This window comes from Gobius niger, assembly GCF_951799975.1.
Source record: "Gobius niger genome assembly, chromosome: 19".
Lineage (NCBI taxonomy): Eukaryota > Metazoa > Chordata > Actinopteri > Gobiiformes > Gobiidae > Gobius > Gobius niger.
Window position 1 is genome coordinate 5,117,229 of NC_136870.1, and position 22,625 is coordinate 5,139,853.

The window sequence follows — 22,625 nt, forward strand, 5'->3', positions numbered from 1 at the left end:
TAGAATTTTACCCAGTGAACAAAATGTTATTATTTTTACATTTACTTTGAGACAGATATTTTCATCATGGAAAAATACCTCATACATGTATAAACAGACATGTGTCTTTGCTGTGAGCGGCTCACCTCTCCTAATACACCACTGTAACTTTACCGGGAGTGGGTACGTCTCCATGGAGACGTGAGTATAGTCAGCAGAGATCTGAATAGGTTAGGTTCTCATCCAAATCTATTCTTTGATTACCCACTGCAAAAATATTCTTTTCTGTGTTGAGCTGCTCATTAGGAGCATGTTTTGTACTGATGGCAACAGTATAGTCCAGAATGTTGCACAGTGTGCCTTTAAGTTCGTCCAGATCAGACCCTCAGGTCACAATTATTAATGTGCGCTTTCTTTGTTGTTGTTTTTACACCGAGGCCTATGTTGTAACGCAGTATTTAGTGACGACCAACCTGACCACATGCTCTGTTAGCATGAACATTTAGAGCATTTGTAACATGTAGCGATGCTGAAGTAAGGGCTTAAACTGGTGCAATGCAATCCACTCTGATTCAGGGAGTTATTACAGGGTTGCTGCTGGTCATCAAATTAATTATGCTAAAATGAAGACCTCAGATTCACACTGGTATTAAATCTTTTTTTTTTTTTAGAAAATATATGTTTTCCTTAGGGACAGAACCCACAACAAAGACATTGCTCAACTCTTTTTACTGTATACATTCATCAAAAACACGAAAACAATGGCCTAAAACTAATTCAGCTGCAGTTCTGACTGAAATGTGACACAATCTGCTGCTCAGCGCGGGTGTCCCCGTCCTTAGACTCTCCAGCAGGGCGAGGAAAGACTCCAAAACTTGAAACCTCGGAGAGAACCACAGAAGGAGAGATCCACTCCCATGGACGGACAGACTTGGATCTACAGTATTCCGCTTGTTTGATACACTAAGGTCGGCCACCGCTAAAATATGCAACTTTGACTATTATTTGCCTGACGTGGACTTCTTTCCTCAATAACGGCCGGTGTTTTCGTCCCCACTTTGACTTTAATCAATGCGACCGTGACAATACCGATCAATTGCGCCCGTGAGTGAAATATAGCGCCTCATATATTCCAATTTATTTTGCCCTAAACAGCTTTGTAAGTTTAACGACTGCTTCACCGTCAGCAAAGGGACTGAGAGGAGTAATGGCTTACTTGGATTTGAAAGTTGTTGGTAATTTGTGAAAAGGAGAAAGGGACCCAACAACACAACGCGTAAATGTTTAATGTTGGAAACTTGGGTCTATGAATATTTAATCTCAGGAAATGTCTGGGGGGGGGAAGCTACGTTGAGCAGAATAGCATTAGAAATGTTTCACAGCGCCTTACGTAAAAGAACTGCATCTGGGTTTTTCTTTTACGCTTTCTTCTCTTTATGCTATCACTGGATTTAGTTCAAAGTATGAATAAAGCCCTCTGTAGTAGCCATTGTTTATTTAAAGCCATATGCCAACTAAACTGGCATAAAGCTCAGAACAAAACATGGCAGTGTTACCAAACATTTTCTTAAAAAGCTAGACACCAACAACAATTTGGATTTCTACGCTAGTTTCAAAGCTAAGTCTGTTGAATGAATGAAGTTAGCTAGGAGTTTGCAGCTAACAAAAGCATTGCTAGCTTGTTTTGTTGACTTGATAAAACCATCAGCCACCACCAACCACCAGCCAGATAACTCACAATGTAAAAAGCATTAATGCTTTTTACATTGTGAGTTATCTGGCTGGCGTTATTGAAAATTTACATGAAAAAGAGACAGTCTTTTGAACGGCTCTTTGAAATGAACGGATCCCAAAGGCTCGGCTCCCGGTAAAGAGCCATAAATCCCATCACTGTTCTGTAAGTTAGCATCAGGGCTGGGTACCCTTGGTTTTTTTTTCCGATACCACACTACAAAAAGTAAATATCAAGCATTGGCTTAAATGACTTGAATTGAGGAAATGTTTCTTGTTTCGAGCGGTTTTCACTCATTTAGACACTTTTCCTGATCGGACCAAGTTTACTTTGCTTGTTTGAGGACATTTCAGACCAGTTCTAGGGTAAATCTCGCTTGAAATAAGAAAGTAAAATTGCCAATGAGATAAGACCATTTTTCTTACCCCATTGGCAAAGAAAATTACCTGAAATAAGGACGAAATGTATCGAAACGAGTCAGAAACATCTCAGAACAAGTGAAATAATCTAGGACAAATGCACAAGAACTTCTTAACTACTCAAAACAACTAAAATTTGGATTATTATGCTCAAATTGAGATGTTTATACTGATCTAGTTAAATACTTTTTGCAGTGCTTTAACGATACCTGCTTTCTGGTACCGGTGCCTTAACGGTAATTTTTCCGATACCTATGTTATTTTAAGTGAATTAAAATAAAGAGTTGAAAAAATAGTATAGTTCAGAAAACAGCACAACAGAAAGAACACCGGCCGCAGCAGCGTCACCTGTAACTTAATTTTTAGAGCAGAATTTTCACTTAAGCGGTGATAAAAAGAGACAAAGGACATTATTACCTCCTGAGCTGCAGAGACAGACCAGATCCACATCAGGACACCGTTTTCTTTCAGCTAAACTTTTGTAAACACACTGCGTTGTTCGACAAAGTGAAAACACTCCGCACGCCAAAGATCTGTGACATAGTGAGAGCGCTCACTCTGTCACCAATAACTTACCGAAACTGTTCCATAAAGGGCTAGTGCAGAGTGAGTGCTCACTTTATCCACAAACAATCTTTAATCTCTTCCTCTGGTGCAGCTGGAGTTTAGTAACGGCAGCAGTAACTTCAGGTAAAGAGCCCATGTGTTTCTTGTTGTCACTGCTTTTCTCTTGGTCTAACAGCTCTAGTTTCTTATTCACTCCTGGTTTTTAACTAGTTTAGTGGTTTAGTCCTGGCTCAGACCGCGGTATGCCATCTCTAATAATGACTTAATTCTTAGTAAGTTATAGGGTAACACGTTACATTACGGGCCGGTAAGTCCGTGGTACTTACAGTGGTTATTACTAGTAACGACAGTGGTAATTATTGTGGTACTTCTTGGTACTTATTGTGGTACTTAAAGTGGTACTTACAGTGGTAACTCTAGGTTAATGTGGTACTAAAAGTGGTAATTACTAGTAATTAGGGTTAGGGTCAGGGAGACACAGAGTTAACACTCTATCTCTCATTACTAAGAGATACAGTGGTAATGCTCTTAGTAATTAAGGTTGTACTTCTATTTACTTTGGTACTTTAAGTGATTGTTTCGTGTAGTTACAGTGATACATCTATGGTACTTATTGGTAATTCAAGAATACTACAGCAGCAATTCATAGGTAGTAAATGTGGTACTTCAACATACAGAAGTCATTTCTAGGATTGTGTGACTATGAAACAACATAAATCAGCAATAGAGAAAACAAGAAGTACAACCTTCATTACTAAGTTCATTACTGAGTTACCACTGTATCTAGAAGTACATACCTGGTAATTCTCACTATAGTATCCTTTAAGTACCACAATAAGCACCTAGAAGTACGACTATTATTGTAGTATTTACCACTATAAGTACCACCATAAGTTCTATAAGTACCACTGTAAGTACCACGATAAATACCTAGAATTACCACTGTATCACTGTAAGTACCACCGTAAGTACCACAATAAGTATCTAGAATTACCTCTGTAAGTACCAAGGACTTACCGGCCCGTAATGTAAAGTGTTACCCATGAGTTCAGGCTTTTTTTTAGACTCACTGCTGATCATTTATTGACGTCTGGAGAGAAAAAGTACAGAAAATTGGCACTGAAGTGTTTGGATACTGCCCCCTTTTCGGTCGGTACCTAATTGGTACCGTTTAACAGTACCCAGCCCTAGTTAGTATTGACTGCCAGCTTTAAACCCATGCTTGATATTTACTTTCTGTAACAATAATAATGCATTGGTTTTATATAGCGCTTTTCTGGACACTCAAAGACGCTTTACATTGCACTATTCGTTCACTCCATACTCGGTGGTGGTAAGCTACTATTGTAGCCACAGCTGCCCTGGGGTTGACTGACGGAAGCGAGGCAACCAGTCCAGCACCATCTGCCCCTCCGACCTAGTCTCGCCAACCAGACTCCGCTTCTTTACAGAAGAGGGTCTGGCAACACTCCATTGCGCGCTTTCAAAGGAAGTGACGCAGCGATATGGAGCCTACCGACCAATCAGAGCAGCTCCCTGAACGGGCGTCACGTTGTTGCGCCTTTGTTTTGTAGTTTTTCAACACAAGCAACCACTTCATGTAATGCTCCAGTATGCTTGTGTTCTTAAGTTTTTCTGACATAAACGACAGAAGTCATTTACTGAACTCCGTGTGGCAGGAGCGCCATTGTTAATGTCCCAATGACTACAACTCACATCCGCTATGTTCTCATTGGCTGCTATGCGCTTCGGTTGTCCCACATTAGTCCCGCCTCAAGCAGTAGCTTTTCTACGACAGGGTCGCCAGACTAGTCTCCTGTTTATTAATTAATAAACATCTGAGATTAGTCTGGATACCAGGCTACCTCCGACCACCACCAACCACTCACTCACTCACTACATTCGCCCAGGCTTCCTGGTGTTCCCAAACCGTCTCCCATCCAAGTACCGACCAGGCCCTTCCCTGCTTAGCTTCTCAGGTCTGACGGGATTGGGCAGAGCAAAGGTGTAGTGCACCAATTTTCAAACCATCATCTCTTTCTATTAAAGCGCTTTCCATTTCCTTTGTTTCTTGTAGTTGTCGTTGACGGGGTTCGATCAAACTTAGAACCAGCTGTCATGTTGACGTGAAGTTTTGGGATGATGTAGTATGGTTGGATTGTACTCATCATGAAGTATTAGTAGTAAAGCATCACACCATTTTTATGAAACTCATTGCTCAATAAGCCCATCGTTAATATCCTACATTTCTCTGCCTTTTTTCAACTGTCAATCGCGTCCCCATTCCAACCCCGTACGAACTCCTTGATTGTTGATTGTTTCAAAAGACTCAAAGAGATGGTTCATAGTCCACAGTCTATTGCTTTTCACCTTTCTGTCTTAAAGAGATTTTCAATTTGACACATCGCGGACATTTGTGCTATTGCCAAAATAGTTTTGTCCCCATTCACATCAACGTACGGAATCTTTTCTGTGGTTTCAATCCATGCTAAGTTAGGAGGAGATGACTACGGTTTTCTGGACGTTTTAGTTTCATGGGAAGTGGTATTCCGGACTGTTGGAAAGTTGTAGTTTTTTGTGCACCCTTTCATTCCGCGTTACTCCTTTCTCTCCCTCCGCCTTTCCTTCACCCAACAACTGCTTCACCATCCCAGCCTCCCCCATGTCCGCTCGATCCATGTTGCTCAAGTATGACTCAGAAAGAGGTGTGACAGTCCACCATTGGAACCAGAAAAAAACAAAAAAACAATGTGTGTGAAGAGAGTGTGTATCCATGTCATTTTGAATAATTTTGAATGCTTACTTTCTTAACCCCCTCGTGTGCGTCCGTCTGGTCTTCTTAATTTGCTCTGCTGCACGTCCTGTAATTCCACAATGTCGTCAAACCGTTTTTTATGTCCGTGTCCGACGTCTTTGCAGCAGCAGAGCATGTGGGAATTCCAGTTTTGTTGTCGTTGTTGTTGTTTTTTGGAATTGTTTAACCCTTTTTTTTGTTTGCAGTTTCTTTTGGAAGACTCAGTGCTTGCTGGTTTTCTAAATTTGGCAGCTCATTTTTTGACACGGAGCTGGACATGTTTTACTCCAGACAGGCACTAAGTCTCAAGGTTTACTACTGAAACCATCACAGCGAAGGTCTGGGGCGTAAAAGCAGCGGCCGCAGCCGTGCAATCGGTTCCGCTGGTCGGAATTGGAAATGTAAATGCACTCGACAAGATACTTAAAAACACTTCCCATTTCTATTTTGAAATTAAAATGTTTTATTTACTTGAAGGAATTCTTTAATGCCTAGTGTAGGTTTTTTTCCACAATTTTGTATATGTTTGCCTGGATTAATAAACAATATGATTATGGAGAAATGGTTAAAATGATATATCCCCAATATCTAAGCAGTGGAATGTAATGGCGCAGAGAGGAGTGAACTGAATAAAGTAAGGTAAAGCTACAAACTGTATCACGCACGTATGAATAATAAATGATTTGAAGTGGAGCCAATTCGAAAACAGGGGAAATCAGAATGATCTCATGAGTCTGGTTGAGCTATCTCAACTTTAAACCACCTGATGCCATCAGCAGGTGGAGCAGAATGTTTTGAGCTCCTGTGATGGAGAAATTAAGTAATGGGAGTAATGAGAATTACTCAAATGAAATGAAATGAAACAAAGCTCTAATAAGATTACAACATGGTTAAAAACTGGTTAAAAGTCAGTTTAGGAGTATTAATAATAATGATAATAATAATAATATGAACTCATGTACGCAAGACTATACTAACCTCAAAGTGGCATATGGTTTATTTCCAGTAATTGGAAAAACAAACATACTAATTATATACTAATTCTCCACAATTACAACCTCATTGACTGACATTATAGAGTGAGACAGAGCTGTTGTTAAGGTTCCAAGCCTAAATAAAGGTGTGGTTTTACGCAGTTAAAGGTTTTGTTAAATGCACCCAATGACAACTTCATTGTGAAACCCATGATGAAAAGAAAAACTATTCATGATAAACTAGTTAGAATAGTGCAGAAGGACTAGTTTGCTGAAAAAAGAAAGGAGCAGCCATATGGCAACAAAGTGTTTCAAAGTGTCTTGTGAGTGCACCGAAAAGTTTACCTGAATCTCAATTATGCAATGCTGCGCTTTGACCCCAAGCCTTCTTATGTTCATTTTTGTTTTCATCCTTTCCCAGTCAGTCTTTCCTCAACATTCACACTCATTCCAAACTCCATACACCATACGGTGTCAGTCCAGTCCTGATGCAAATACCTTCCTTTGAGAGAACTTTGGCACTTGCATCGCTAAGTCTTGTGTTGTGGAGTGTCTTTTTCAGGCCCTTGTGATCTTTGGCATTTTGTAGTTGGCACTTTTTCACCTCACAATCCACCTTAGACACATCCAAACTGTCCCAGACTCATGTCGCTATACACTACATACACAATTCAAGACCTGTGAGCACCTGGATGGTCACAGGGTATCCATAGTGTTGTGCTGTGATGTATCAAAGGGGGTACAAGACAAGGTTGCCCTACCTCACTCTGTATTTCCCAATAAAGGAAATGTATTGTTGCCCAATGTTTTTGAGAATGGCCATGTGCAAAAGCAACCCCTCCATGCCCAGTCTTTCATGTTCAAATATAGGAAAGTGTTTGAAAGGTAAGTCAAATGTAGAATGTTAAGGAGGTTTTGCTTGAGGGGTTGTTTTTGGACTGGAGATTTTCATGTTTTTTTTACGTCTCTAACACTATTTTCTCTTCTTGGGGCTTCAGGCAGATTTCAAAACAGGTGTTTTTGATCAAATTAAGTAGTAGGCTTAGGTACATTTAGACATCACAATTACCCATGGACCATTATTAAAACACCTTTTATAGTAATCAGACATAGTTAAATTATCTGTAAGACGGTACAAAATTCAAATGACCTGTGCAGCAACAACAACAAAGGCTTTTATTATGCAATTTTTATTCTAGTTACAAATGAAGTATTTTCACTTGGAAGATAATACGATAATATCAAGTACTGCAATAAAATGCAGTAAATCCAAAAGTCGGTTGTGCCTGAGCCAACACCCTTGAGAGAAGCCTGCCTGAGTGTCCATGCACATGTGTGTCTGAAGGTCACGACCTGCACGCTTTTGCAGGTGGTGGCCTTTTCTTTTTTAACCATAGATAATTATCTTTACAGCACACCCTGGTCTGAGAGGAGGCTACACCTGCCACATCAAAGCCAGCCTATCAAAAGGACATTGTATCATTTATCTTCCAACTATGAGGCCATATGCTCTTTTGTCAAAATTATTCGAAGGGGTAATTATTTTTTGATGGAAAATGATGAGTTTAAGTGATGCTGCGTGAGTACATCAAGACAAGTTTTATCATCAAAGACATTAAATTTAATCTAGTCGCTGTGTTTTGTCTAAGTGATAAAACCTATCTTGGCACATGACATATCTTAGAGTCTGCGTATACTCAACATAATGACTAATCGATGACTGATTTAATTGTTAATAATAGTCGTTTCAGCCCGAGATGGGGAAAAAAACGCTCTCAACAGGACTGGGTTTCATAATCGGGTGATATAAATCCATTTACCCATTAAAAACTGCTTTAATTTCTCTGTAGAGAATAAAAGAGGCAAGTAATTTCACGCACACACTCTCACCTTTTTGTGCTCGCTTCCTCTAGAGATCAGGATAAGTGCAGCAAAAAAATACTTCTCTTTCGCCTCCCTCCATCCCAAATCTCTCGTGGAGTCTCGCCCTTTCTCCTCCATCTATATTAATGAGGGCACTTTTTTATAAGAACTTCAACAAATGAGGCGAAAAACTTTGGCTTTCCCAACTACCCCGCCCCCCCCCCCAAACCCTCTCTGAACACGAAAAAGAAAAGAAGTCGCTCCATATTTAGATGAAGGATGGTATACGGAGGAGGCGGAACAAAGTGAGTCGTTCTCCTCAAGTTGTGCACCTGTAAAATAGTAAGTAGAGCAGGGTAAGAAATCTGTTTGCTCAGCCACAGAAGACCGAGGAGCTTGTAAAATCGCGACTCCCGGTGAATGGAATAAGTTGTTGCTTCGTCCCATTAGGGATAAACCTGTAGGGCCCAGCCAGAAGATGCAGTAAACATGCTTCATCACTGTCTTCTCCCAGGGCCGTATGGAGAAGTGGCTAACCTAGTTTATAAAAAGCCACGAACAGAAGGAAATAGAGTGGATATGGGCTACCACAGAAGCTCTAGCGGCAATGTACTGAAATATTTGGACACAGAATGCACCAAATATTGTGGAATTGTGCATGTTCCATATAAACATAAATCTATAAAGGCATGAGCAGGCTTCTGTACTGGGGTATCTTAACATTGCGGACATTTTGTCTCACCTGCTTCAAACCCTGTTCTACTAGGGAGGCATTTACCTCATTATTGGTTCTACTGTATCAGTTAAATCAAGCCTGTTGCTAAAAGGTTGTTAGTTAGCGACAAAGCCTCTTGAGGGGGCGAACAACCAAACAACCCAGTGCAGATGACAGCCTACCTTTTCAACCTTGGTTCAATTCCCTAGCTAGTGTTGGGTAACGCAACTTTTAAAAGTAACTTGTTAGCTTGTTTCTCCTCTGGAAAAGTAGCTTGTTACTGCGCTACTTTATCATGAAGGTTACGTGTTACAGTACTCATGCGTTATCAATAATAAACATCTATATATAGCCTTCATTTATCGATCATTGTTCTCTGATGAGGAATGCTCCGATTCACAAACTGATAGCAGTACTTCAATCAGCACAATACATTCACTTCTGCGCTTTATTATATATTTGACAAATGGCAGCTAAATGAGCGTATCTACTTATAAAAGTTTAGCTTAGTTCATAAACAGTTTGGCTCTGTCGGTAACTGCGCCTGTTTTTCAGAAAAAGAACGTCTATAAAGGAGCACTGGTAATAATAAACACACAACAAACTCACTCAACTTGCTTTAGATTGTTCAGCTTTCCTCAACCACATACCCGGCTGCGAGTTTGTTGTAGGGTCGGGCGATGTCCCCTTAATTGGCAGTCGCCGATGTTTACGTTGAACCCTGTTGGCTGGTGTCAATGATGTACAGCTCCTCGCCTAAAGCTTCAGGATTGCTGGGCTATTCTGTTTTAATGTTTGTAAAACACCACATCCAAATATTCTGTGACCCACGCGACCTCCGAAAGTGTCCCGCCTTGACTGACTATTTGAAAAGCCAAAGTGTGCTCTCCGGCAGTCCTGTTATTTCCATTTTGTGGCTTGCGCATCTCAACAGGAGGTCAAAGCCAGTCACAAATCCAGCCCACAGTTCAAACAGCGGGTCCATGTCCCGCCAACAACATCAATAATTATCAGCAGGTGCAATTTTCACTGTCCGCAAAGATGACCCCGCAAAAATAATATCTGGGTATTTAACTGAGAGCAGTGGGCGACAAAGCTTTTCCAGGTCTGTTCAAACCGAAAAGTCACCCGTAGATTTGCTACTGCCGTGAGAAGAACAAACATTCTGGACCACGATTTTGGTTCAGTTACGATTAGTAGTGCAATCCTACATGGAAAACGGATGTTCTAGGTCCCCCATCAAAAGACCCAAGTGAATCTGGGGATTGAACCCAAACATAGTGACATATGACTTTTCCACCGCAGATAAAAGTTCCTTGTTGGGAACGTCCACTCTTTCTGATCAATTCTCTTCTCTACGTCTATGTTTGGAATGGTTAGATTCACCTTATTTTTCCTCAAAATCAAGATTCAGTTCACATTGTAGGAGTGCTAATATTTGACATTGCCTATCAGAACATGTTCTTGGAGGTCAAAACTATAGGGTTAGCTTTAGGGATCGGCCAAGATCTCGTGCCACCAGATCTCGTGAGATTAAAAAGTCACAAGATCTCGCAAAATCAAATGCCACGAGATTCTTTCGGCCCTGAGTTGATGAATACTGTGGATTTTTCCTTTATTTTACTGCGCTGCATCCACTATACTCTACTACTACTATAGCTTAAAGGTACTTAAACCCACCAATGTTTACATAATATATTGGTTTGCACTTTATAGATTTTCATTTCGTTATAAAAGGAAATATTTAAATTATGTCAGAGTTAGTGTCTCGGCCCTCGTCAAGTTAGCAGGTTTTATGCAAGACACAGGAAGGGAAATGTTGGTCATTATTACCGCAATAATTGTGATTCACTTATTTTGCCACACAAACCATATATAATTAAACAACGCATTACCTAAAACTTCAGTTGTGCTACTTCGCAACCGTTTCCACGAGTTGCACCTGCCAGGCTTTGCTTCAAGGGACAAGCCCCATTTCCGCAGGTGTATATTTAACTCTGTGGGGATATATTATTCCTCATAAGAATTCACTAAAGCTCCTCTTGCTTACTCAGCTGCGCCTGTCTCCAGCCCTGATCTACGAGCGGACTTTCTCGGCTGTAAAGAAAGAAAAAAAAAAAAGGGGGAAACCCAATTCACGAGAATACTATATCTTCTACTGCACTGTTCTACACCCCTTGGGGAATCTCCCCGCCTTGCCACAGCTGCTGCCCCTACTGGGTTAATTGGGAAACAGACGGCACCCAAAGGACCGTGGGTTGATGGGGGAATAAGGTGTAGCCTCCTCCGAGCGCTGAGTCTGTCCAGACCTGGACAGGAATCGAAAGATGGATGAGTATAGCAGTTCCTAACCCCCCCTTTTTCCACTGTGCGAAAAGATAAGGAGAGAATGGGTCTCCCTGTCCGATTTACAGGGAAAAGCGAGACTCTGTAACTCCAGGCAACTGCGGAGTTGGTTTATCTTTGACTAAATCTTCCAGGAGGGGAAAAGTCATTTAGACAACTACGGGTTAGGGGTCTTTGAGGTTGATTGAAGGGGAATTTAAGGCCATAGAGTACGGGAACTTGATTTAGCCTCTTGATTTGTTACATAGCTTTGACACTGATTGATAAACGTCCAAGACTCTTGAGCTAAATGAAAGTCGCGAGGTCAACAGTGTGAGCAAGCACTTATGTTGATTTCCGTTTAATCATGGTTATAAGTGCGAATGAGGGAACTTTAGTGTTGATTAATGGTGATTTTCATGAAGCCTGATTGGGCCACTCCAAGTATCATATAAGGGTTTAAGATTAAATCAAGTGAAAGATGTAAAGTCAAGCAAAGTGAACACTTAACATTGATATCAGCTTAGCCATGTTTTTTTTATTTTTTTTTATTAATATTATTCATGTCTTTATTCGTTTTACCCCTTCTAATCAGCAGGGCATGGGAACCTGATTGGGGTAGTTAAAGTTACCTACGATTTTGAGATTTGTCCGTTGACATCTTAAAAATCACCAGTGCGAGCAAACAGTTCCAATCAGTATATTGAGTCTTAAAGAGTTTTACTTTTTTCCACATTTTCCTAAACAGATGCATGAACCTTGGTCATAGGATGTGATTTTACTGTTATTTGACAATCACATTTGTCCTTCAATTGAATTAAAATATATAACTAAAACAGTAAATAATGACGAGTACAATAATTTCATCAACTGAAAGTCTCACTTTATCCATCCCCAACGGCAGACCCAATCTCTCCAATGAACTTTGTTATTAAAGCAACATTGCATAAGCTTTTAACGGGTTTAACCTCTACATATCATCTCCTTGTATTTCAGAATTAGATTAGAAATAGACTGTTAGGCCTGTTTAAGGGTTTAAGCTAATTTTGTGATCCTCCGAATGGGTTACTGCATGGGTGTTTGTCTTTCAAATGGAGAAAAGTTTTTATTAACCCCAACTAAGCTGGATTTAAAGGATAGTGTGGAATCATTATCGATTGTCCCATCATCGATACAAGATAAAAAAAAATGTATTAAAAGACTAAAAGGAAATAAATTGTAAGACATTGCAGACGCTAATCGAAACAATGCTACATGTGGTGTGATGTAAAGCTAAAGGCAGTCCAGGAATAGTGTAAGAACATTTAAAATTCATCTTAAACTAAAAATGCAATGTTGCTTCCGTGTTTGTTTGTAACCAAATTTTCCTGTTTGTTGATAACCACATCTTCTCCACAGCGCCCCCTACCAACACAAGTGTCTAACATGCAAATACGCCGTTGCCTTCCGCCCTTTCTCAATTTTGTGAACCGCCCCACCCCTACCCCAATTCCTCTACCCAAACCCCGCCCCCCTTTCCCCCCCTTGCTCCTCCCACTTCCCACAGAAGCTCAGAGCAAGCCGTACTACTCGGACTACTCCCCGACGCGGCTCCTCATCCACAAGATGTGCACCAGCCACTACCTGGATCTGTTCATCACCATCGTCATCGGCCTCAACGTCATCACCATGTCCATGGAGCACTACCAGCAGCCCGAGGTCAGTACAGGCCGGAAGGAAACGCCCACCACCACGACAAAGTACATGTCGCACGTTGTTCATGAATAAACCACTTAAGTAAACCGTTAGATGCCGACCTTTAGCTCAGGCTGTTTTTCACACAGTGGTTTAACATAAACCTTAACTTCCATCATTTTTTTGTTGGGTATTCAACTCATTTTTGTAACTTTTTTGTCATTTTTTCGTGATTTTTTTATCACATTTTTGTCATTTTTTTGTCACATTTTTGTATTATTTTGTAATTTTGTTGTAATTATTTTGTAATTATTTTGTAATTATTTTGTAATTATTTTGTAATCATTTTGTAATTATTTTGTAATTTTTAAAAAAAGTTACAAAAAAATTACAAAATGGTCACATTTTTGTCATTTTTTGTCACATTTTTGTCATTTTTTGTCACATTTTTGTCATTTTTTTTGTAATTTTTTTTGTCATTTTTTTGTCATTTTTTGTCACATTTTTGTCATTTTTTTGTCATTTTTTTGTCATTTTTTGTCACATTTTTGTCATTCTTTGTCACATTTTTGTCATTTTTTTGTCATTTTTTGTCACATTTTTGTCATTTTTTTGTCATTTTTTTGTCATTTTTTGTCACATTTTTGTCATTTTTTTGTCATTTTTTTGTCATTTTTTGTCACATTTTTGTCATTTTTTGTCACATTTTTTTGTCATTTTTTTTGTCATTTTTTTGTCATTTTTTCGTCAATTTCTTGTCAATTTCTTGTGACATTTTTCTCTTTTTTTTCATTTTTTGTCACATTTTTGTCACATTTTTTGTCTTTTTTTAATCATTTTTTGTCTTTTTTTAATCATTTTTTTTGTCACATTTTTGGTCATTTTTTTGTCCATTTTTTGTATTTTTTTGTCACATTTTTGTCACATTTTTGTCACATTTTTTGTCAAAGTTTTCTCACTTCTCATCTCAGTTCTGTCGCTATTTTCACACCTTTTTTTCCAGAAGCTTTTGAATTGGGGTAAAGCCAAACTGGAGAAAATGTGCTCGGTTCAGCTGGGAGTTAAGGGGTTAATCCAGTAATCCACGCCAAAAGTTCCAGATTGTTCATCCTTTTATTTAAGTTTCCTGTTCCCCTGCAGCGTCTCACCTGAAATGATCGACGGCTTCTCCTCTCAGCCAAACAATTATAATAATTCAAGCTGTTTATGTAAAATGTATCGTTGTCACTCATTCTGCTGGCGATCCGGACTCGCAGCTCACCGCTTTCTCATCGTGGCAGATTACAGACATGGCGGCAGAGTCACATGACCTGTGGTGAGGAGAAAACAGCGAGTTCCTTGTCCAAATCAACACGGGCGTTGTAAAAGATTCCGGCGCAGCACTTTTGATGGATCTTTTGGCTCCAGAGGTCACTCAGTCGATACAGGATGATGGACACAAACTTTTTTAACAATTTGACCTGGTCTTTGAAAGTGTCAGGCTCACGAAGAAACATCAATATTTGCTTTATGCACGTGACCCAATGCTTCGGTGTATCTGAGGTGCAGCCGGAGGAGGAGGATGCTTCAGTGCAAGCAAAAAGCAATAGTGAGGGTTCATGAGGTGAAATGATACAAGTTTCAATACATCAAAGAGGGGAAAGTCTGGAGAAGCTGAAGTTGTTTTGAAGAGGTTAATGCGGGTTTCTTTCCGTGCAGTAACTATTTACATTCTGGTAATTTGCTCAGGGAGTTGTGATTGCCTCAGGACAACACCTCAGCTCCATCCTTGTGCTCATTAAAACTTGTCAAAAAAATAAAAACAAACAAAAGCAATCATGGTAATTTAGAGTTAAACATACTTTTATTGTAAAAACAAAAAATCTGTATAATTATTTGGCCTTTTTCTTTTAACCTTTTGTTGCCTATAAACGTTCAATGTTTGATAAAGTAAAAAATACCAGACACCATTTCCTGAGGATGTTTAAAGCCAGGTTTCATCATCTTTAGCCAAACCAAAAACGTAACACTTTATGAGTACATGATAAATACTGCCTAATGATAAACAATGGAAGCGCTTTATATTAAGGTGTGCTCGTTAAGTATTAATAAGGTATTAATAATATGCTTGTAAAGTATTAACACACTGCTTATTATGCTTTTATCTTTTAACATACTAGTAGGCCATTAATTATATGCTTATTCATAGCCAACCCTTAACCAAACCCTCACCTTAACACGTACCCTAAAATAATTACTTAATACTTACTGAGCACACCTTAATCTAAAGCGATACCTAAACATTTAGGGTTTTTTATTCACGATCAGCTTATTGTTTATATCACTCTTGCACCGTGATGCACCGTGATGGGTCTTGCACACAGATACAGTATACAAGAGATCCGTGATGATCCATTCAGCCCCATTCAGGGCAATGAGCCCATGTTGTCAGTGAAAGCAACATGGCTGTTCAATCTCCTCCTACAGACAAAAGAAACAAAAAGGCGGGAAGCCTCCACAGAGCTCCAGAGCCTGTCAATCATAGATTTGGGCTTCATTTTTTTAGTGCTGATGTACAAAAACCAGCGTGGTTAAAACTATGACACAGCCCAGCGTTGTCACGTGGGTCATAGCAATTTTTAGATTAAAAAGAAACTCTTTGGAGCCAGTCCTTTTAAGCAGTTTAAAGGAACAGGTCACCGTTTTTCCATACTGAGATATGTTCTTGCCTGAGCTTAGACGAGTTGACGCGTACCTGTCTGGTCTTTGTGTTTGCCCTCAGTCACGCAAAACGGCCAAAGCTGTTGTTAGCATTTGGCCTCTCCCAATGTATTCCTATAGCTCCATACGGGGGGTACGGAAAAACGTTGTCCTGTTCCTTTAAACAAGGTCCAAAGCTACATAGTAACCCGAGTGTCTTTTGGAGTCGCCCCTGGCCACCAGGGGGTGGTATTACAGCAATGTCAGCTCCCCGCCAGGACAAAAGAGAAGGGCTTTTCGCCCATTGCCCATCCTGCACCATTACACCCCTTTGAATTACTGTATTTTTTTATTACAAAAAGGCCCAACTAAGGACATGAGTAGAAAATTAGTGCTAGCCACGTACGTATCATTAGCTACGTTAGCTCATTCTATAACCATGCTGGATTGCAAACTTGCGCTCCGACCACCACTGACCACTCACTCACACACACTACATTCATACGGTGGCTGAAGTTATAGCACATTATGAACTCGTAATGGGCTGAAGTCACCTTGAACTCGTAACTGTTGAAGCAGTACTAAGTAACTCATGCCCCTAGAGGCCATAAGCGCCACTGCAGATGTCGTAGCGAGTTACGGTTTTGTACTCGTTAATTGTCCGTGAGAGTAAATACTACGCTGACAGAAAAGACAAGGGGACAGAGGGATATTGTTCATCCAATTAGCAGTTAGCTCGCAGTTAGCTTTGCCCATTAGCTTCTTCTTCGTGATTCTATTAGTGTGTATTGGTGACTCCGACCCAATGGCAGGGAAGTTGCAATTGTGGTTTTCTGGACAGAGACACCAGGAGGAGATGAAAGACCCCCCAATCATCCCATTAACATTTGTATTACCCCCATAGGGACGACGGAAAGGGGTTATTAAGGGCGCTGCTTTAAATGTTGATTTTTCAGCTCCTCTGGTCACTCGGCCCATGCATTATAACAACGTGGCAATTTGCGGGCTACAAACGAAACTTTGGTTGAAAATAATCCAAGCAGAGAGTCATGAGTGTCCACTGGGGAGATGTTAGAGAAATCCCCACTGCCCGCCTCGCTGCTAAAGGTCAGACCACTGCACAGGCGAAAGCGAACGCTCCCATTCGGATGGCCTTTTCATGGGCAGCAGGGGAAGGAGCGCTGCGTGGGAGACCTATTAATAGAGCGGCTAATTCGGGGAGGAAGAGATGAATTTTGAAATAAACAGGCGCAACAATCCATTCAGTCTGGGAGAGTGACATTAATTGTTCAATATTGTGGGTTATCCAGGATTCTTAACCAGTTCCCGTCCACCAGCTGTACGTTATGTTATGTCATACAGATCTTGCACATATTTTCAGAAACAACAAGGTCTGGGTAATGCTGAACTCCATTAAGGTGGGGGTTAAGAGGTCAAAGTGCGCCTTGCTTGAGTGTACATTAACCTTTGTTTTCCTCCGGTGTGTCATCAGGAACTGGATGAAGCCCTCAAAATCTGCAACTACATCTTCACGCTGATCTTCGTCCTGGAGTCGGTCTTCAAGCTGACGGCCTTCGGGTTCAGGCGTTTCTTCAAAGACAAGTCAGTAAAGCCTTTGCTCATTTATACAGTAGTTTCTAATTAATTTTGCCCCGGCTTAGTAAATCAGGCCATTACATGAAGGTCCATAACTTAAAGCTTCAAATTAATAACAATTTGCCTGCCAAAAACTAAACATACAATTTACATTATTAATACATTTTTACAAAGGTCTTCTTTCACAAACATGCTAACCCAACAGGCTGTATGGGACTCCTCTGTGTCAATCTGCTCAAATCCAATTTCTTTTCACTTTTCTTGTGAAGCGCTCTTGATTTTGCGATGTCTCGTAACATTTTGCACCACGATGTGATATCGATGCGATATGAAATGTATCGTATATGATATCGATAGTTCTGATATTGATATCAATAGTACAGACACTGTATTTTCCGGACTGTAAGTTGTTCTGGACTATAAGACGCACCGGCCATAAAATGCCTAATGAATAAAAAGACAACAGGCTGAACAGGCGTACGGTATGCTAGTGAAACATATTGATGGTTAGCTACATGAAGCTAAACAACAAACTTAATAGGTGTCTGGTGTGTTAACGTCACATAAACGGTTCAGATAACTACAACATAAAAAACATACCACTGCACCGTCGACAAGCCTCTCCCGGCAGCACGTTTTTCAAGCTCTCATTTGCAAACTCGTTCCTCTAGCCGTGACTATCTAGCTTTTTTAGCCCGTGATTAGCTTTGTTTTGTTTATTTCATTGCAAGAGTAACCTCCGCTTTCTCACTCACTCCAAACTTTCTTTAAAAGAGGAAAAAAAAATCACATATTAGTTGCACTGGAGTATAAGACGCACCAGCCATAAAATGCCTAATGAATAAAAAGACTACAGGCTGAACAGGCGTACGGTATGCTAGCGAAACATATTGATGGTTAGCTACATGAAGCTAAACAACAAACTAAATAGGTGTCTGGTGTGTTAACGTCACATAAACAGTTCAGATAACTACAACATAAAAAACATACCACTGCACCGTCGACAAGCCTCTCCCGGCAGCACGTTTTTCAAGCTCCTATTTGCAAACTCGTTCCTCTAGCCGTGACCATCTAGCTTTCTTTGCCCGTGATTAGCTTTGTTTTGTTAACTTCATTGCAAGAGTAACCTCCGCTTTCTCACTCACTCCAAACTTTCTTTAAAAGAGGGAAAAAAATCACATATTAGTTGCACTGGAGTATAAGACAAACCCCCCGCCAAACTATGAAAAGAAGTGTGACTTATAGTCCGGAAAATACGGTACATTTGATATCAATATGAGAAGTATTGATCAATATTTTTGACGATTTAATGCATATTAATGAACGATAACATAAAGCATTTGAATGAGGCTGCAGTACTGCTTTCAGTCAGTAGAGGCCAATAATGGTCAAGAGTTCAGAACAGTACTACAGTTTTAAAGCAGTACTAAGTAACTTATTTACCTTAATAAATCCTTCCCGTAGTCCCTGTGGGGGTAATACAAGTGTTTATGGGATGATTGGAGGGTCTTTCATCTCCCCCTGGTGTCTCTGGCCAGAGAACCATGTTTGCAACTTGACTGCCCCCGGTGCGGAGAAAGCAATACACACTAATGGAATCACGCAGAAGAAGCTAACATGCTAACGGGCAAAGCTAACTGCGGGCTAGCGTCACTTTAAACAGTATTTACTGCCAAGTTTGAGTGAAAAAAAATATTTCTATTGTATAATTGGATGCACAGTAACCCTCTCTCCCTTCGCCTTTCCTGTCAGCGTAGTATTTACTCTCCAAGACAATTAATAAATTAAAAAATCGTAACTTGCTACTACACCTGCAGTTGCGCTTGTGGCCTCTAGGGGGAAGAGTTACTTAGTACTGCTTTAAGCACGAAGAACAAACACTGTCACACAAATACTGTATATTACTTTTAATGAGTTTTTTAATGAGTTTTTATTCATCTTATTTATTTCATAAGACTGTGGTTTCTTGAGTATTTAAATGCAAAGTGCTTTTACTATTACTATTACTGAAATTAAGATGGTAAAAAGATTAAAAATCGCATAATAGTGATACAGGGTATGTAAGTGATATCGGCATATCGTGAAGTTATCGTGATGAGATCTCATGTGGCTCGTGCATAAAGGTTTAACAAATTGCATGAATTTGGTTTTACTTCTATCCATCCACCAACAGCGGTCAACTTTTGTGAACCTTACAGAAAGAACCGAGCCTTAAAGCTTGACAAACATTCACCTGGCCCCTGACGCTGGGAAAAGATAAAGGCTTCGTTCCATAACCTCTCACTCACATATAGAGGGGGGGTCTTGTTAAACGCTTGTAAAACGCGCCGCGCAGGATGATTTCATTGCTCGGAAATCCCTGGCTTCCTCACGCAAACCACATAATCCGCAAACACAAACAAACACGGGGCCTGTGAAGTTTGAACCGCTGACCACCGCGGGCTCCATCGTGTCCGAGCGCGCAGCCAGACCCAGGCCTGGACCGGTCCGGCACAACGCGGCCCGACTCCAGGCCAAGTCCACTCAGAGGGAGAAGAATTAAAGTCCAAAGCCAACTTCACTGTGTCTAGTAAACTCGGTTATGAGGAAAAATGGTCGATCTGTACCTTTTTTTTTTTTTATTGCCTGTAAAACGTCAACACTCCAGACCCAATAACGCTGTTTTGCTTATTAACTTTAACCAAGTGCATTTTCTCCACTTCAGCTTTACCCAAATCGATATGTTTCTTGCCTAGACAGCCTATAGGCCGGTGTAAACGCCTCATTTGAAAGCTAAGACCGCGTGTGTTCCTAACTTTTTTGTTTTGTCACTTTTTTGTTGTTGCATTTTTGTCATTTTTCGTTGCATTTTTGTCTCTATTTTGTCTTTTTTTTTTATTGTGTTGTTGCTGCTTTTTCGGCACGTTTTTGACGCTGTTTTGTTGCTTCTTTGTGGCTTTTTTGTTTGCTCTTTCATCACTTTTTAGTCATGTTTTGTTGCTATTTTCACACTTTTTTCAAGAAGCTTTTAGATTTCAAACTGGAGAAAATGTGCGCTTGTATGATACATCAATATATTATTCTTGTAAAGTCCCTCCCTCCCGGATCTCAGAAACTAATCAGAGTCTAGCATCCTCCCCGCGTTGACCAATGAGACAAGCTTTCCCAGTGAACCAGCCTGTCCGGTCCAATCAGGAAGGAGGGGGAGGAGCTTGATCGTTTACTGTTGAAAATCCTGTTCCTGCTCTCCTCATTTTTCAAACTAAGAAGGGCTTTCTGATTAACCGCTTAAGCCCCACTTTCATCGAGCCATTTTCTTCAGTTCGGTTTTACCCAAATCTAAAAGCTTCTTGACTTACAGTCTATAGGCCAGTGTAATGAAAGCCAAAACTTACAAACTGAGCTCAGATTTTTCCTTGCGTTGCTGCCATGTTGTTGTTTTTTTGACACTTCTTAGTCATGTTCTTTTTGGTTGCGTTTTTGTCGAGTTTTCATCTAATTTTTTTGCCGCTATTTTGACTAATTTTTCCAAGAAGCTTTTAGATTTGAGTTGTGCCAAACTGGTGAAGCATGTGCTCGGTAAAGGGGAGTCACTTTTAACGTCACGGTGTTCGGTTTGCAGGTGGAACCAGCTGGACCTGGCCATCGTGCTGCTGTCCATCATGGGCATCACCCTGGAGGAGATCGAGGTCAACGCGTCCCTGCCCATCAACCCCACCATCATACGGATCATGCGGGTGCTGCGGATCGCTCGAGGTTTGGAAGCCACCCCTACAGTTACTGAAAAGGAATGATTAGCAGTGGTTTTGGAGAAGTTTGGAGTCTAGATTGTGAAGTTTTGGCGTGAGTCAGGAAGAGTTTGGTTTAGGAAAAGTTAGTTAGTCTTATAAGTTCTAATACTATACTCATGGTTTGTTAAATTCATCCTTTGTGTTTCTGCTTATTTTACGATGTTTTGTCCGCTATAGCCAGCCGAAGATTCCCCTAGAAACTGCCACACTCCCTTGCCTTTCCTATGCTTATTCATTCACAAATACTGACATGTTTGGTATCCACGTGTAGCACGAAAGGCGACAGAGATGACGCTGTAATCAAAAGGAGGTTTTACTTCTCCTCTTAGCAGCTCCTACAGACTCCAAACTTTGCAGACTTGGACTTAACAATATTTGGACTTTTTTTTTTCCTGAGGGATTTTTTATACCTGCTTCCCAGACTGATTTATTGAACCCAAAAACCGAGGCGAATTTTTGAGTTTTTGCAGATTTTATTTGCTTATAACAAAATCCCAAAGCTTTGTAACTAATACATCCGGAAATGAAAACTATACATTTAAATCTGCAATTTATATTTTCCTCATATTTATGTTAGTAATCTATGGCAAAAAGTATGAACTACATATATTTTCACCTGAAAATACATGTACCCCCTATTCCCTGTTGTAGTTCCTTATACTGTAAAAGTTGCCATGTAAAAATGCAAATAAAACATATTTTGCTAAAACAATATTTTTTTCAACATCAAAATCAAACTTTTTTACATCATTTTAAACCAAAGAGAAACTTAAAATAGCCGTTATTTTAAATAGTTGTATCATCTAAAAAACAACTATATGTGTCCTCTGCTCAACTGTGGACAGTGGGAGGAGCAAACAGTCGCTGTGAGTCCACACAGCTTTGATAAAACAGAAGTCTGGAATAAGACCTCGAGGAGCCTGAGAACAGAGCAGAGAACGAGTGTCTGTTTAATTCACACATGGACATTGAGCTTTGGCTCCTGTTCAACAGAACTGTGACTCCTAAAGTTCTCGCAGTAAAGAAAACACCAGCCCCACACACAAACGCCACCGCATCATGGGGGAAAGAAGCGTCTAAGTATTTAGTCAGATAAAAGCCAATCGTCACACACAGCGGTGCTCGCTGTAAAGCCAGACCCAGGCGAGTGAGAGGAGGCGGGAAAACAGCAGCAGCAGTCCTCGCTGAGCACCGCTTCAGTCTGAACCACTGAGTCTGAGCTCTCGTCTGAACCACTGAGGCGCTGGACACCACGTCCTACGCACAAACATAACAAGTAAAATTGATTTAACTGGACCAGCAGGAAAATTGCGGACATGTAAATTCTCCCTGAAGTTGGAGGGGGCAGGAATGGTAGGATGATGACTTAAAGACCCTGGACCAGACTTAAACTTAGAAACAATAGGGGGAAATTGTTACACATCACACTGGGAGCAGGTTCGTAGCACAAATCCAGTAATGTTCACCCATACGATAACTATTTATAGAACAGTACCTTTAAACATACATGCTGCAACTAAACTCTAATCAAGGCTGGT

The 22,625-nt window shown here is 40.4% G+C and overlaps 1 protein-coding gene across 10 annotated transcripts in view; it reads left to right on the top strand.

The window, feature by feature from the left end:
* cacna1g (calcium channel, voltage-dependent, T type, alpha 1G subunit) overlaps positions 1–22,625 on the top strand; it is a 347,077-nt gene that overhangs the window by 295,088 nt on the left and 29,364 nt on the right. For 7 of the 10 annotated variants that reach the window (XM_079577933.1, XM_079577929.1, XM_079577937.1 and 4 more), the window contains 3 exons: positions 12,915–13,066; positions 17,214–17,323; positions 20,919–21,052. In XM_079577933.1, coding sequence (XP_079434059.1) covers positions 12,915–13,066; positions 17,214–17,323; positions 20,919–21,052 — 396 coding nt within the window. The remainder of the gene's footprint in view (positions 1–12,914; positions 13,067–17,213; positions 17,324–20,918; positions 21,053–22,625) is intronic. The other 3 variants (XM_079577934.1, XM_079577932.1, XM_079577936.1) reach the window with 1 other exon arrangement.